The 14,263-nt window shown below is 51.1% G+C and overlaps 1 protein-coding gene and 1 long non-coding RNA gene across 3 annotated transcripts in view; one reads left to right on the forward strand and one right to left on the reverse strand.

Moving 5' to 3' along the window:
• Positions 1 to 512: 512 nt before the first annotated feature.
• FHAD1 (forkhead associated phosphopeptide binding domain 1) overlaps positions 513 to 14,263 on the reverse strand; it is a 144,203-nt gene continuing 130,452 nt past the window's right edge. For both annotated transcript variants that reach the window (XM_073903320.1, XM_073903319.1), the window contains 5 exons: positions 13,667 to 13,887; positions 12,991 to 13,156; positions 8,332 to 8,412; positions 5,663 to 5,716; positions 513 to 1,254 (listed from right to left, as the gene is read on the reverse strand). In XM_073903320.1, coding sequence (XP_073759421.1) covers positions 1,138 to 1,254; positions 5,663 to 5,716; positions 8,332 to 8,412; positions 12,991 to 13,156; positions 13,667 to 13,887 — 639 coding nt within the window. In that variant the 3' untranslated portion in view covers positions 513 to 1,137. The remainder of the gene's footprint in view (positions 1,255 to 5,662; positions 5,717 to 8,331; positions 8,413 to 12,990; positions 13,157 to 13,666; positions 13,888 to 14,263) is intronic.
• Positions 1,720 to 6,821, forward strand: LOC141374457 (uncharacterized). The gene is made up of 3 exons (XR_012381366.1): positions 1,720 to 1,924; positions 4,484 to 4,840; positions 5,658 to 6,821. It is a non-coding gene; the product is annotated as an uncharacterized lncRNA (long non-coding RNA).

A 14,263-nucleotide genomic window follows, 5' to 3' on the forward strand; every position in this document is an offset into this window, starting at 1 on the left:
GAGTGGGAGAGGGAGAAACAGATTACCCGCTGAGCAGGGAGCCCAATGCGGCGCCCTGGTGATCCCCAGGACCCTGGGATCATGACCTGAGCCGCAGGCAGACCCTTAACGACTGAGCCACCCAGGCGCCCCTCCTTCTAGTTTTAATCAGTATAAAGAATCCATTTGGTTTTAAGATAGCAAAATATTTTTATTGTGGCTTTTTAAAAATAAAAAAGAAACGATATTCATGACTTCTGGCTCTTCCTCCCATTTTGTTTGGCGGTCCTGGCCACACCAGAAAGGCAAGGGGACCGATGGACGGGGAGAGGGCAGGACCCAGGAGCAAGAATGAGGGTCTCTACAAACACGGTGATAAAGGGGTGTGTCCACCTGGGCAGCGTGTGCTCTTCCGGGACCGGGTACTAGGGTCTGTCCTGCTCAGGAGGCTGGCGCCTGAACCCCTCATGCAGCCGAATGGGCAGGATGGGATGGGAGTCAGAAACTGGGTTCCGGACCCAACTTTTGAATTTAGTGATTCATGATTTTAGACAGGCAATTTAACCTCTCTGGGCCTTATCTTCTTCATCTGTAAAATGGGGATCAGAATACTATTTACTTCCCAGGGTTTGGGGGAGGATTAGGTGAGAAGCATTTTGAAAATTGCAGAGTGCCACATAAACGTCAGTCATTATGATGGAAGCAATAAGATGACTAGGCATGCTAAATTTATTATAATAAACTTAGATATAAATGTGCTCTACCATGGCCTCAGCCTTGGCCCGAGGCTGCCCTTCTGTCCTGTGGCCCCAGTATACATCTTCGGTTTTGCCAGTGGTGGGTTTCTTGCAGTTCCACGGAGGTGGATGTGTGGGTACGTCACAACTCAGATGTGGCGCCACATAATTGTATCCCCCAAGCCTAGGAGCCTGGGCTTGAAACTTACATTCTCCGTATGTGTACATCTGTAAGTAATTCTAAAAAGAACGTCTATTCCTGCATGCTCCATAATACAGCATTGTGCAAACACCAGTCTAGGCAGCAACATACTAGGGTAACAACCTTTAAAGTCCTATAAAAGTGTCTTAGTATTTTGACACAGAAGAGTCACCCACGTGACTCACGGAGGATCACGCAAGGCCCGATGGGATGACATTTCTAGTTCCTGTCACCAGGCTTAGAAAACAGAAGGCTCTGGCTGGATTGGCTGGATGTGTCTTTCTTCAGCGTCTCCCTCTCTTGGTCCATCTTTGGGGCGGCTTTTCTGGATCCAACCTTCAATGAACAAGAAAAAACAAACGCACAAACTCTATAATTGTGGCAAGATCCCAAAATGTTCCACTCAAATGATTTTTTTTTTTACTCAAAATAAAATGTTTGCTGTAAAAAAATTATATATTTATAATTATAGAGAGAGAGGAGAAGGGAGGGAGAGAGAGAGAGAGAGAGGGATGCGTATTTTAGCTTTAGAAGCTAAAATGATCCACAATTATCCCACTACCCAAAGGTAAGCATTATGACTGTTGTGGTGTACATGCTTCCAGATACACAAATAACAGTTTCCCTTTTTACATTTTTGTGCTTTTGAAACTCGGAGCTTCTTATGCTGGGCATATTCATTGTGATGGAGTTTCTTTCTCCTCGAAAGCTCTTACTGAGCTGTGTGTGTCTTCCGTCTAGGGTCTAGGCCTTTTCCGAGCACCGCCCCTCCGTCTCCCAGCCGCCCCGAGTGTGACGCTATCCCTGGTCACAGTTGATTGGATACTTGGCACGGGCTGTGCTTTGCATATGATCACGCCCAGGATTTGGGGTTATGGGCTCTGAGATGCTACTCGCTCCCTGGGCTGGTCCTTTAAACGGCGGGGTGGTGAGGTCATCTCTTGCAGTGGGATAACTGGAGAGAGAAGAGATGAGCCGGTACAGGGAGACCCAGAGAAGGAATACGGTATATGAGCGTGTGTGTGTGTGTGTGTGTGTGTGTGTGTGTGTGTGTGTGTGTGTGTCAGGGAGCTGATGCCCGGGACCTGGGACTTACCAGTTCTCTTTAGAGGCGGGAGCCTCTTTCAGCCCTTCGTTCTCATGACACGTGGATTCCTGTACCCCCTATAAACACACCCCTCCCTGTTTCTGAGCAGGTTTCCCTTAGTTGCAACCCAAGCATCTCCCTCTCACACTCTTCTGCACATACATGGGATCATAATTTGCATGTTTCTTTCCAACAGGCTCCAAATCCAGCCCTACTTCCTGCAAGTGTTTGACTCCAGTCACAAGGTCACATACTCCTGGGGGTGGGGTGGGAGGGTTGGAGAGGGCTGGTGGGTCGTCAGGTTTGACCTTGGCCACTTACTGCATGACTCTCGGTTTCCTCATCTGTCAAATGGGACCAGAATACCCATCCTGGCTTCCTCAGGGGCCAGGAGAAGATTCTGGGTGGATTTTATTTTATTTTATTTAAGATTTTATTTATTTGTCAGAATGGGAGAGAGAGGGAATACAAGCAGGGGGAGCGGCAGGCAGAGGGAGAAGCAGGCTCCCTACTGACCAAGGAGCCCGATGTGGGACTCGATTCCAGGACCCTGGGATCATGACCTGAAGCCAAGGCAGACGCTTAACGGACTGAGCCTCCCAGGCGCCCCTCTGGGTGGATTTTAAAGGAAGGGACTTCTAGGACCACCTCTTGAGCTCTTTTCACTTAGGAGGTCTGTGCCAGTGGCTGACAGGGGGTCTTGAAGGTGATTTGAGACTGCATCCAAAATCATTTCAGGGTGAGAAGGGCTAGCTTCTCTACACAAGCCTACCAAGTAAATCTGGGTCGGAATGCCCAGTGAAAATGAAAACAGACAGCAAATGTCAAAAAAGCCTCCCCCAAACCGCTTTCCCTTTATATCCCTTTTTATTTGATTTTCCATAAAATTGCTGGCTGTGGGTGGTTCCCAAATTCCAGTGCCCTGACCTGTTGTGAAGTCGGCCATCAGGGTCGGAGCCAGGGAGTTGGTTAAAAATAAAGGGTGCCTGGTCCCGGCATCTCTATGTCATTACAGAGAGAGAGGAGGAGGGAGGGAGAGAGAGGCCGACCCCTAGGTCGGCCAGGAGCTTGGGGTAGCAAGCGCCTCAGAGCGAGCAAGCTTTGCTCCACTTTTGGAGTGACAAGGTTGGGGAAAGCAGAAGGCAGAGGGATGACCGGGGAAGAGAAGGACACTGGAGCGGTTTGGGGGAAGGGCTGGGAAGTCTTCCAGCACCCTTCCTGAACAGGGACCGCAGGTGAGCACCATGCCTTAGGCTTCTGTGTCTGGGAACCACACGCCTCACCCTTGAAATGAAAGGTCGGGGATAGGGGCGCCTGGGTGGCTCAGTTGGTTAAGCATCTGCCTTTGGCTCAGGTCATGATCCCAGGGTCCTGGGACCCAGTCCTGCATCGGGTTCCCTGCTCAGGAGGGAGTCTGCTTCTCCCTCTGCCTCTGCCCCTCCCCCCCACTCGTGTGCTCTCTCTCTCTCTCTCTCTCTCTCTCTCTCAAACAAATAAAAACTTAAAAAAAAAAAAAAAAGAAAGGTCAGGGATAGAAGCTGGGCCATTAAATGGCGACACCCAGGGGGAAATGAACTCAGGACACACTGGAGTGGCTGCTTGAGGGGACTGCAAGCTCCAGAAAGTCCCCTTCCATTCCCACCCAGTCTCAGGGCTGTTTACGTCACTCCTCCTGGGGAGGCCTCTCCCGGCCCTCGGACTGAGTGAGTCCTTGTGAAATCTGCTCCTGAACTCAGGCAACTGACCTTTGTTCCCAAAGCATTGTGTACAAGGTAATTATTGAACCATCACTGTATTTACTGAAAAAAAAAAAAAGTCCAAGAACGGAAGCTAGAAAGGCAGGGGATTTCGTGTGTCTCTCCTTTGATTTAAGCCTGTGTTGCTCCCCCTTGTTCTCATTATTGTCCTGCACTAAGGAGCCTCCTCAGACTCCCATTTCTTAGTTGCTCCCACCCCCATGAAATTTTAATATGACAGATATGTGTGTGCTTTAGACATTACAAAAATAATTTTCGCCCTCTCAGGGGTGGTCCTGCCCCCACTGAGGATTCCTGATTGAACCCCAACGCCTGGACAGTACCTGCGATGTTGTAGGTTCTCAGTAACTATTCCTGGAATGAATGAGGGCTGCTAGGACAATACCTTTTTGTCCACCCCTCCATCCCCCCTGCGGAGGGCGGCCTGTGGCCTAGACTAGGTCGCCAATAAATACTTGTTAACTAGAAGATGTTCCCCCTTAGCATACAACTCCCAAACAACTATAAATGCCTTTTAGCTGCAATAGAAATCAATATACAATCACTGAATGGCATTAGGAAGGACAGAAAACAAAAACCCAGAGGCCCTCAAAGAGGGAGGAGGCACCATTTCTGAGGCTTGCTAGGGATGGAGACTCTTTATGAGAAGGCAAGAATGAAGAGCAGATTTTACATGTCCTGTTTTTTTTCACGGTGCTCACGGCGACTCCTTCCCTCTAAGGACTCAAGGCACACTGTAGAGAAAGGGGACGCCCAAGCCGCACTTCGTAAGGACCATGAAGACCTTTCTGTACCGAGGAGATCCTAGACACCAAACCTCTAAGCTTGGGCTCGGGGTTTGGGAGAATGGCAAGCTCACGCTTTGCTCTTAGCCGGAGCACCATCTGCCACATTCTGTGATGCCCAGAGGCGGCCTGAAATTCCGGGGAGCTCCACAGCTCAGAGAAGCACAAGGTGCCTACAACATCTAGGGCCCATCCTGGCATCTCCTCTGTTATCTCACATTCCCAGGTGGTCCTCAGACAAGCCCTCCCTGCAGGGCGGTTCCTGCCTGCTCCTGGCTCAACCCTGTATGTGGGTGAATAAGTGACAAACCTCCCACTCATTCCCACTTGGCAGGCTGGCGAAGGTCTCAGAGGACACTCTTTCCTCTTCACATCCTGCTCTGGGTAGTAACCACCTTCCAGAATTAGAAAAAGGGTGTGGGTTGAGAAGAAGCTTCTGTTTTCCCAACATGTCCCTTACCTAGAATATCTTCGTTTTTTTTAATGATAATTTTGTTGCCTCGGAATTATTGTGGCCTTTTATCAAACTCGAATATGGCTCCTGTTTCCCATTTCACTGCAACGCGTTTAGCTTTCAAGCTTCCTGAGAGCTCACCTCTACTTTCTGCAAAGTGGGAATGTGGTTGGGTCAATTCCAGTTCTAGGGCTGAATTGTGAATGGCAGTGTTTCAACATGTTTAAAATTTCGGAGTCTTGATTCCCAACTCTTAAAAAAGAGTGTTCTAGAGGATGCTTCCTTGTAATTCAAGAGAAAACGCATGCGAAATGTATCAGGTTTAGTATCTGGAGGTTGGTTACCTAAAGGAGGGGAGAGGCAGGGCTCACCTGGGTGGGTGTCCAGATCTGCAACGGGTTCCAGCTCCCTTATTTAGCTGTACGGCTCTAGACAAATAACGTAAAGTCTCTGAACTTCAGACACCTCCTCTGCTAATGGAGGATTAAAACAATACGTACCCCTAGTGTTGTTGTGAAGACTGAATGAGATATAATGCCTGTCGAGTGCATAGCTCTGTGCCTGGCACGTACTAAATGCTCAGTACATAACAGAGGGGGTATTATTGTCAACCTGGGTTTCCTGCTGACGTCCTACTGTTTTCTTTCTCCTTCTAGCTCACCTGGGGACTTGAATTCTGCATCTTGTTCTTCACCGTCTCTACAAACATTCGCCTCTTGAATACAGAAGGAATATTGACAACATTTAGCTTATGTTCTTCTTTCCCTTTTGCATCAGAGAAAAGTGTTTTTATTTTTTTTTCTCCCTCCACTTTCAGATGTTACCCATTTGGATGAAATGTTGGGCTTTCCTAGGGATGGGGGGGCGCGGTGAGGATGTGCTTCTGCAGAAGGGGGCCTGGTTTTCAGGTGCTGCTCTACTGTCCTGCTGAGCTCCTTAGGGATCTCTGCTCCGGATTCCAGAGGAATCTGAGAGGAGGAGCCTTGTCAAGCAAGGGTCCCTGGAGGATTATTGCAGTCCTCTTGGGGGACAAATCAGCTTTGGGTGGAAGCAGAGCCTCCCAGATCAATGGAAGAAGATGAAGACGCGGGTTTCTACCCAGCATCCCAACGCCTGGGGAATGATGAAGCCACAAGTGGCTGGCTTCCCTGTCAGGGACGGCGGGCACCTGCTTGGGAGCCAGCATCATGGCAAATCTGGAGCTTGCCCTTCCCCTGGGGGTTGATGACTGTTGCTGATCCTGGTCTCCTCGAGACCCTGCACCTTGGGACAGTTCGCTGAAAAAAGAGCATGTCCTAGGCATGCTGGGCACATGACAGTGAGAGCGGGCTAGGCCTCCCTCACAGACTGACACTCCAGCAGGTGATGGTGCAGTGGTGTCAGGAAGAGGGTGTCTCTCAGAGAGTCCCGAGCCTCTGCGGGAGGCGCTAGCCAGCCGCCTCCAGGGGCTGGGGAAGTAAAAGCAGTGGGTGGAGTGAGCTGGGTGGGGAAGGCGGCAAACCCACAAGCCCAGTGCTTTTCTAAGGGGCCTAGAAGATGGTGGTTGCGGGACTATGGGCCTAGAAGCCCCAGATCTTCCAAGTTGCACAGAGAAGCTGGACATCCAGAGTATTTTGTGAAAGTGCCCTATTTGGAAATGTTACTTAAAAAAAGACCCCCCCCCCAAAAAAAAGAAAACCCGTGAGCCAAATGAAATGCTGGGCTGCCATTTTGTGACATGTTCTTCAGACCCTACCCTCTTGGCTTCCAGTTGGTGCTCAGTACAGAGTTGTTGGTGGGGTTGCCAGATGAAATACAGGACGCCCTGTGAAATTTGACTTCTAGAGTGGAAAGAAATAATTTTTTTTTAGTCTAAGTATGTCTCATGAAATATTTGGGACATACTTATACTGAATAACTATTCGTTGTTTATCTGAAATTCAAATTTAACTGGGCATCCTGTTTTGTTTTGCTTGTCCTTAGCTCTGGCAACTCTATTGGGTATTCACAAAAGTCATGGAGGGAGTGAGCAGGGAGGCCCCAGCTTGCCATCTTTTGGAGAGGGCATGGGTATTTGTCTCTTCCATTCCCGCAGAAGGGTGCCAATGTGCCCTTACAGTAACTGTCTAAGAAGGCTGAGGGGCCTGTAGTTAACTGAATTGCCCTCTGGGCATTTTTCACCGAGAAGGCCTTGGGCCTGCAGCCTCTCAACATTTATCACAGGCTCAGTTGAGAGGAGCTAAGCTTAGAAGACAGTCACCAACCAAACTCCAGGATAATTGTAAAGCAGGACTTTTTAAACCAGCAACCTCCCATCCTCCCCCCCCACCTCCCCCCGACCCCCCCCCTTCCACCGTAGCAGATTTAAGCAAAATCCCGTGAGGAACTTGGAATATAAAACAGATAAAGGAGAACTTTTCCTGGGGAAACAGGGTCTTTGTGTGTGTGTGGGGGGGCGCGTAGGGGGGAATGTTGAGAGTCACACTCTTCCATGGCACCCAGGGGCCCCAGGGAACCCCAGTTTGAGCATTGCTCCAAAATATCTTCCTTGGATTAAATCCCATCAGTGGATGGCTGAACACTGAAGGGCACAGATCCTGGCCCCCGCACACCTGCTTTTCCTGAACTTTCCTGAACTCCCTGGGCTGTAATGACACCAGCCTGTCTCAAGAGCTGTCCTCAGACATGGCCCAGCCAACACTACGCTGTTCTTCTCAGAGATGTTATTCATTATATCACACAGTGTCCTCTCTAGTGGAAAATCCAGTACCGTCCTTATTCTCAGAACACTTCCGAGCATTGTACCCATTGTATCTCCTGGACACTGTGAGCTCTGGGTTTTCCAGATCCCACTGGCTGCCAGAAAGCCCAGTCAAGTGTGCTTTCCCCCTTGGCAGGTAAGAAGGTCATTAGAGTTGGCACCTTCCTCCTCACTCCTGGCTCCATTTTGTGCCTACTTTCCTCCCCTTCTTGTACCCACTTATTTCGCTCTTAGGGCAGGGGTTCCTGGGGCTCCCACTTCTCTCTTCTTTTCTTAGGACCTGTCTCCAAGTCCCCAGATCACTCAGTGCCTAGGGTGGTTGTTTAGCCAAAACTACACTTGCCTGCCCTCCGGGGCTTTACCTCTGGATAGTGGGTTGGATGCTTGCCTGTCTCTTAGGTTCATTTGCTCAGACTGCACGCAAGGGAGGGGCAGGGGCTGGGGTTGGGGGAGGGAACCGGGTGGGGGTGGAGGTGTGTGGGTATTCCTGGCAGGGCACCAGCTGGCTTCTATACCCCACCGGGTTCTACCCTTTGAACCTACTGTATCTATCTTGTGTCCGGCTGCGACATCAGAAGACCTCTCCATACCTGCCTCTCTTTCTCTTTGAAGGAACAGTTGCAAGGTGTTGATTCTTTTGCATTTCTCTGTTCGCGATCCTCTAAACGTTCCTGAGTGAAAATATTAGGCGAGCAAGAGAGCGTTTAGTGTGACCTGTCCTGTTTCGTTCTGGGACACACCTCCGAGGTTTCTGGGAGCCACTGGGGCGCACTGGAATTGGTGGGCAGAGGAAGAAGGGCGGAGAGGGTCGCCATCCTCCCTCCACCCGCTATAGCGCCCTCACCACATTTTACTTTCTCATGCTTGCGGGGGCCACAGAGCGCCGAGCACCCGTGCCCATCCCACACACCACCGACCGGTTCCTAGGTCCTGGTCAAAATCCCGCAAGTGGCACTGAGGAAAACCTGGATCTCGCGAATGCTTGGGCCCAAGAAAATTTTGGAAAATCGTGATTTAAATAAGATAGTGATGATATCGATGATGTATGGGCGCTTGTATTGAGTAGTTCTGGGTGCGAAAGAGCTTGTACCGGGCTCTGCTTGAAGCGAACGCACTGACGGAGGAGCCGCCTTGACTCTCGCCTTCCAGACAAGGGATCTGAGCTAATTAAGCGCCGGGACGGTCCAGCCCCGCCCCCCGCCGACACCACCTGGCAACGCTGTGGCCACGCCCCTGGGCCAGGCTTTGATTGGCTGGAGGTTTGATTGGCAGGAGAACTGAGGGGCTTTCCCCCGCCAGACTCGAGCCTTTCTCACGCTTGAAGCCCTAAGAAAGGGCCAGGATGGGGAGTGCGTGCTTCCAAATGGCAGCTTCTGTGCACTTAAAAATTTCCTAGTGAAAATAACAGCTTTAACCCATTCACAAAAGTATCTGAGCTCTTGTTGGCCGTAGCCCGAGCTGTATTCACCAACTATAAAGTAGAGCTTCGCAAAAAAGCCGCTGGCTCCAGGCGGTCCGAGAAAGCGTCTTGGGGTTGGCCGCCGGTGTCAGCCGGCAGGGAGCTCTCTGGAAGAAACGCAGGCCTCGCCCCACCCGTCCAAAAGTTGTCCTTTCTCTCTCCCAGGGTAACCACGCTTGCCAGGCACCGGGCTCCGTCGGCATTATGTCATTTAACCCTGTCGGGACGGTCCCCCCGTTATCATTTTTGGTGGTTGTTGTGCAGGACTCTGAGATACAAGGCATGAGCCACTTTACTCGGGGTCACTCGGGGCCAGAGGTGGGGCTTAAACCCTCTTTGTTTGACTCCAGAGGCCGCCTGTGAACTCTGAGAGTCACAGCTGCCTTATCTAGGGATGGGGGCACTGGATGAGACTGAGCACAGCCTGGGCCACGGTCATTGTCCCTCTGTCGGATGGAGGGAGCGCCAGCGCCCCCCTCCCCCACCCCGCTGTGAACTTCCTAAGTTCACAGCTGATAACCGCAAGGTTCTCTGTGAATGCCCAGCACTGAACTTTTTCCGGCATTTTGTATCCAGTCTCATTGTCACAGCCAAAGGTATGAGTGTGGAAGTATGAATCCAGGAAGTTCTGCCTGGTGAAGAGATGTTCAAACCTTCAAACTAAAACATCTTTTTTTTTTTTTTTTTTTTTTTTGAGGAGGGTACTGGTCGGGAAGCTCAAGGGGAGTAATTTCATTAACTAGTGGTTCAACCACTTCTTCTCTATGAATGGGTGAACTTTGATACATGAGACTGGAAACATTAAGGCTAGAAAGGGAGGAGCAGAGAGCAACAGGTGTGCAGAAGTGGACTGGAGTCGGGGAGGGCAGCAGGCCTGGGGTGGGGTGGGGTAGTCCCGTTTCTGCTGCTGCGCAGCCGGGTGCCGCTGCCCTCTGTCAGCCTCTCTGAATGGGCGGCCGGGTGCCAGCATTCCTTGCAGGGTTGATGGGAGAGATGAAGCACGTGCAGTGTGGAGCAGGTGCCTGCCACTCGGGAAGGGTTCAGTAAAGTCAGCACTACTATGATTGTGGCTGTGGTTTTTCATAATCTTTCCCTAAATTGTGAATTCCCGGAATTTGAACATTCCCAGGTCCCACTCTTCTGGGGACACAGACGCAGGGTCAACTTGGCCATTTTAGATCCTCCTGCACAGAAGGATGTCTAGTGCCCAACAGGCTGGCACAGCCCTTGCATTGTGTATGAATGAGGCAGCTCGTGAATAATGCATGTAGAGCCTGATTATGTAAATCCTCAGGTTTTCTTACATTTTTAGCCAGCACATGACAATGGCCTTTTTGGGGCCCTTTGCTGTCCCATTCTGTGGTCTGGTGTTTCTGTTTTGGGGGCTAGCCTGCCAAGTCCTAGGGCGGGGTGGGGGGGGGGCACCTGAGGGAGGGGTGAGCTCTCCAGAGGGCACATCAAAGGAAAAGTCAGAGCTCTGTCACTGGCCCAGCTCTCCCTGACTTTGCTGGTATGAAAGGAGATGGTCCTTTGCCTGAAGCCTGTGATGTTTAATTCAGAGCCATGGATGCTAGAAACCCCGCATCTGAGGCTCCCTCAGAGCAGGGTGGCTGCTTTCATTTCTAGGGCTACAAGCGGTGGAGCCTGTTGTCTGGAAGGTTTGCAGGATGGAGGAGGGCAGGTTCCTGCAAGAACTTATCTGACCAGTGCCTCCTAGTTGGGGAGGAGGGCACCCTTCTATAGCCTTCTATGGCTTGACCTCCTTAGAGCTTATGCAGGCAACACGTACACACACACACACACACACACACACACAAACATACATACAAATATACACACAGAAACACACAGCGCACACGCGCATGCACTTCTATATACTTGTACGCATACAAGCATGCGTGCACAAGCACACAGCCTGAGTCAGGAGCACTAACATTTACAAGGAGAAGTATGGGGCGAGGCCAGCACAGAACACAGGAACTATGGTCAGTGGTCCCGGGGCCAGGTCTAGGTTCTGTTTACCAGCTACGGTGTGAACTTGGGCAAGTCTCTTAACTTTCTGAGGCTCAGTTTCCTCATCTGTAAAAGGGGGGGTCATCATAGCTACCAGGCTGGGCTACCAAGGCATTAGTAACCCCAATCAGTGCTGCAAAGCCCGGGGGGAGCCCCATGCCTATAGATGGTCATGAGATGGCCGTTATGGTAATTTTCCTTGTTTGCCTGATCTTTCTTAGTCTTGGGACCTGCTCTACCTCCGGCAAGAGTTAAGAATGAGGGAGAGTCTGGTTTGGAAATGAATGCGGGAGTGAGGGGTTATGGGTGTAAACTGCGGAGAAGACAGGACAGCCCCTCTGCCGACCACGGGACAGGCCCAGGTCTGCTGGGGAGCTTCCGGAGCGCTCGTCTGGGTGCTGGTCACGCGTGCCCGGCTGTCAGCCACACCTCTGCTGCGTCTGAGGCAGAGCTTGCCTGAGCCACCACATGTGCAGGCTTCTGGCTACATGGAGGAGAGCGGCGTCCACCTGCCGAGTGCCAGGCCCTGGGCAATGCTTTAGAGTGTCCCTCTAGGTGTCCCTCGCCTCCCGAAACCACATGGCCCGTGAGTTCACACTGCAAGAGCTTGGACAGGGAGAGTACCTGCCTCCTGTGCAGTCTTCCCAACAACCCTGCAGGGCACCCGCGGTCAGCTCCTATTTACCGGTGAGGAGGCAAGCCTCAGAGAGGGGACCGGACTTGCATGAGGCCACAGGGTTAGTAAGTGGAAGGGGGCGGAATTTGAACCCGGGACTGACTCCTGTGCCATGTGACAGAGGAGATAACAAGGTGAGAGGAGGAGGGGGCTTGTGGCTGGATCACCAGTCCGAGTCTCCAGTCTTGGTTTCTCAAGGCAATGCTACTACCAAGTTCATGCTGGGAGGCAGGTCTCTCCTCCTCCTGCCTTTCCTCTGGGGTTCCCAGAGCCTGAGCCTGGGGTGCACACCCGCCCATGCCTCTGCTGGACACACTCAGATTCTCCTTTGCAACTCAGCGTAGATGTCATCACTTGGAAAGCACTCCCCAAATGCTCTGGGCTGGCTGGGTGCCTGCCTCTGGATGACGCAGCCTGAGCACCCATTAGACAGAGACTTTAAATCCTTAAATCAGCCTGGAGTCAGTTCTTTACCCCTCTGTTGTGCACTAAAGGACGTCCTTTAAGGATCTTCAGGGACATCCTTGAATGGATGGATGGATGTCCTTGAAGATCCTTAAAGGACGTCCCTTAGTGCACAACAATCGGGTAAAGAACTGACTCCAGGCTGATTTAAGGATTTAAAGTCTCTAACGGGTGCTCAGGCTGCGTCATCCAGAGGCAGGCATCATCCATCCATCCATCCAACCAACCATCCGCTTGAAAATCTATCCATCCACACATCCATTCATCCATCCATCCATCAAATACACTCAGACTAGTGAACCCAAATCTTTATTCACAGATGGCTTGTTCATCTATGTATCCCTACCACCTAGAAGAACAATACAAATGCAAACAATAGCTACAATTACAAAGATACACAGGAGCTAGATAGTGAGTTTCAGAGAGGTTAAGGAATCCACCTGGGATGACAGAGTAAGTGGTAGAGCTAGGGTCTGAAGCTAAGTGTGTCTGATGTTAAAGCTATTCTGCCACCTCCCTTTGCATCAGTAAATGTGTTCTGTGCTGCCCGGACCCCCAAGCCCTCACTTTGCTGTTTACTAAAGGGGACCAAGGGGCTGCAGCCTCTGAGGTTCTGCCCCAAGCAAGACCCCTCACCTTCTGCTGCCGGATGGCCCTGTTGATTCTCTTCTCCTGGCGCAGCTGGTGCTCTGTGCGCCCCAGAGCCTCCTTCAGCAGAGCCTTCTCTTCCGCCTCTTTGTAGATGTTGTCTTCCAGCTTTGCCACCTGCGACTGGTACATCTGCACGGACACTTTGCTCTGCCTGAGCACACAGGAGAGACACAGGCTCTTTTCCCCTCCTCTTTCTCATCCATGTCCCCAACCTGGGAGAGTCTCAGAATACTTCCGTCGGCGGCTAACTTAGTGGCAAGCAGATTTAGGTCATAGAGGAGAGAATAAATAGCTCATCGGGTGCCTAAGTGTAGTAGGAGGGTATGCTGCCAGACCCACCCCCCCCATTTCCCAGGGAGGGTGTAGGGGAACAGAGGCCACTAGAATAGGGTGAGCTATGGGAAGTACATATGGTGAGTCCTAAGTCAAAACGCACGCAAGGTGCAGCTTGTTTGTGGAGAGAGAGACAGAACGAACACTGAGCACCTCAATCACTGCTTTCTCACGGACAGACTCGCCTCTGTCGGGCCCTAGTCATCGCCCCCCCCCGCCCCCCGCCCCCAAGGTCTCTCTGCCTGCCCTGGACCCGGGTCTGCTGCTGCCCCGAGGTTCAGCCGCGAGAACAGACACCTGGTCCTTTCTGGGGGGCCACCGGCGGTACCTGAGCTGTTCTATGTCTTTTTCGTATCCTCTCAAAAGCTCCTCTTTTCTCTCCAGCCGGTTCTTGAGTTGGGTGATCTTATCAAACACCAGATCGAGGTCCCTTTGTCGGAGGTGGTTGACTCTCTCTCTCTCTTTTGCAGAGAGGTATTTCATGGATATGTGACCGGACATGTCCTTGATGTTCATCAGACTCCCGAGCGTTTTGCTCATGTCCATGTACTACGAGGAAAGCGTTTGGCAGATAAGAGGCCTGGCCCAAGGCTGCTGGTGGTTGCTTTGAGGAAGCCAACATCTAATTCTGTGTCGTTCATTGTCTACAATTGCCGAGAACACACCCATGCTTGGGAGCGAGTGCCACTGGGCTTTCAGTAGGACTTTCATTTACTCCACATCCCTTTATGCTATGCCTTTTTGAGAACCAGGAGGAAAAGTGACAACAGACATAAACATTCATTCTAACTACCTAGTTTTTCAAGGAATTGGACTATGCAATGTCTGACCCATGCTGGGAGAGTAGATGGGTCTTGCAGAGCTATTATTACAAGTAAATATGCGTGTGAGGCTGATGTTTAGTTATACTCCCTGGTGGTTAACG

The sequence above is a fragment of the Callorhinus ursinus genome, unplaced genomic scaffold (assembly GCF_003265705.2).
Source record: "Callorhinus ursinus isolate GAN/ISIS: 27379988/994484 unplaced genomic scaffold, GSC_fseal_2.0 scaffold18, whole genome shotgun sequence".
Taxonomy (NCBI): domain Eukaryota; kingdom Metazoa; phylum Chordata; class Mammalia; order Carnivora; family Otariidae; genus Callorhinus; species Callorhinus ursinus.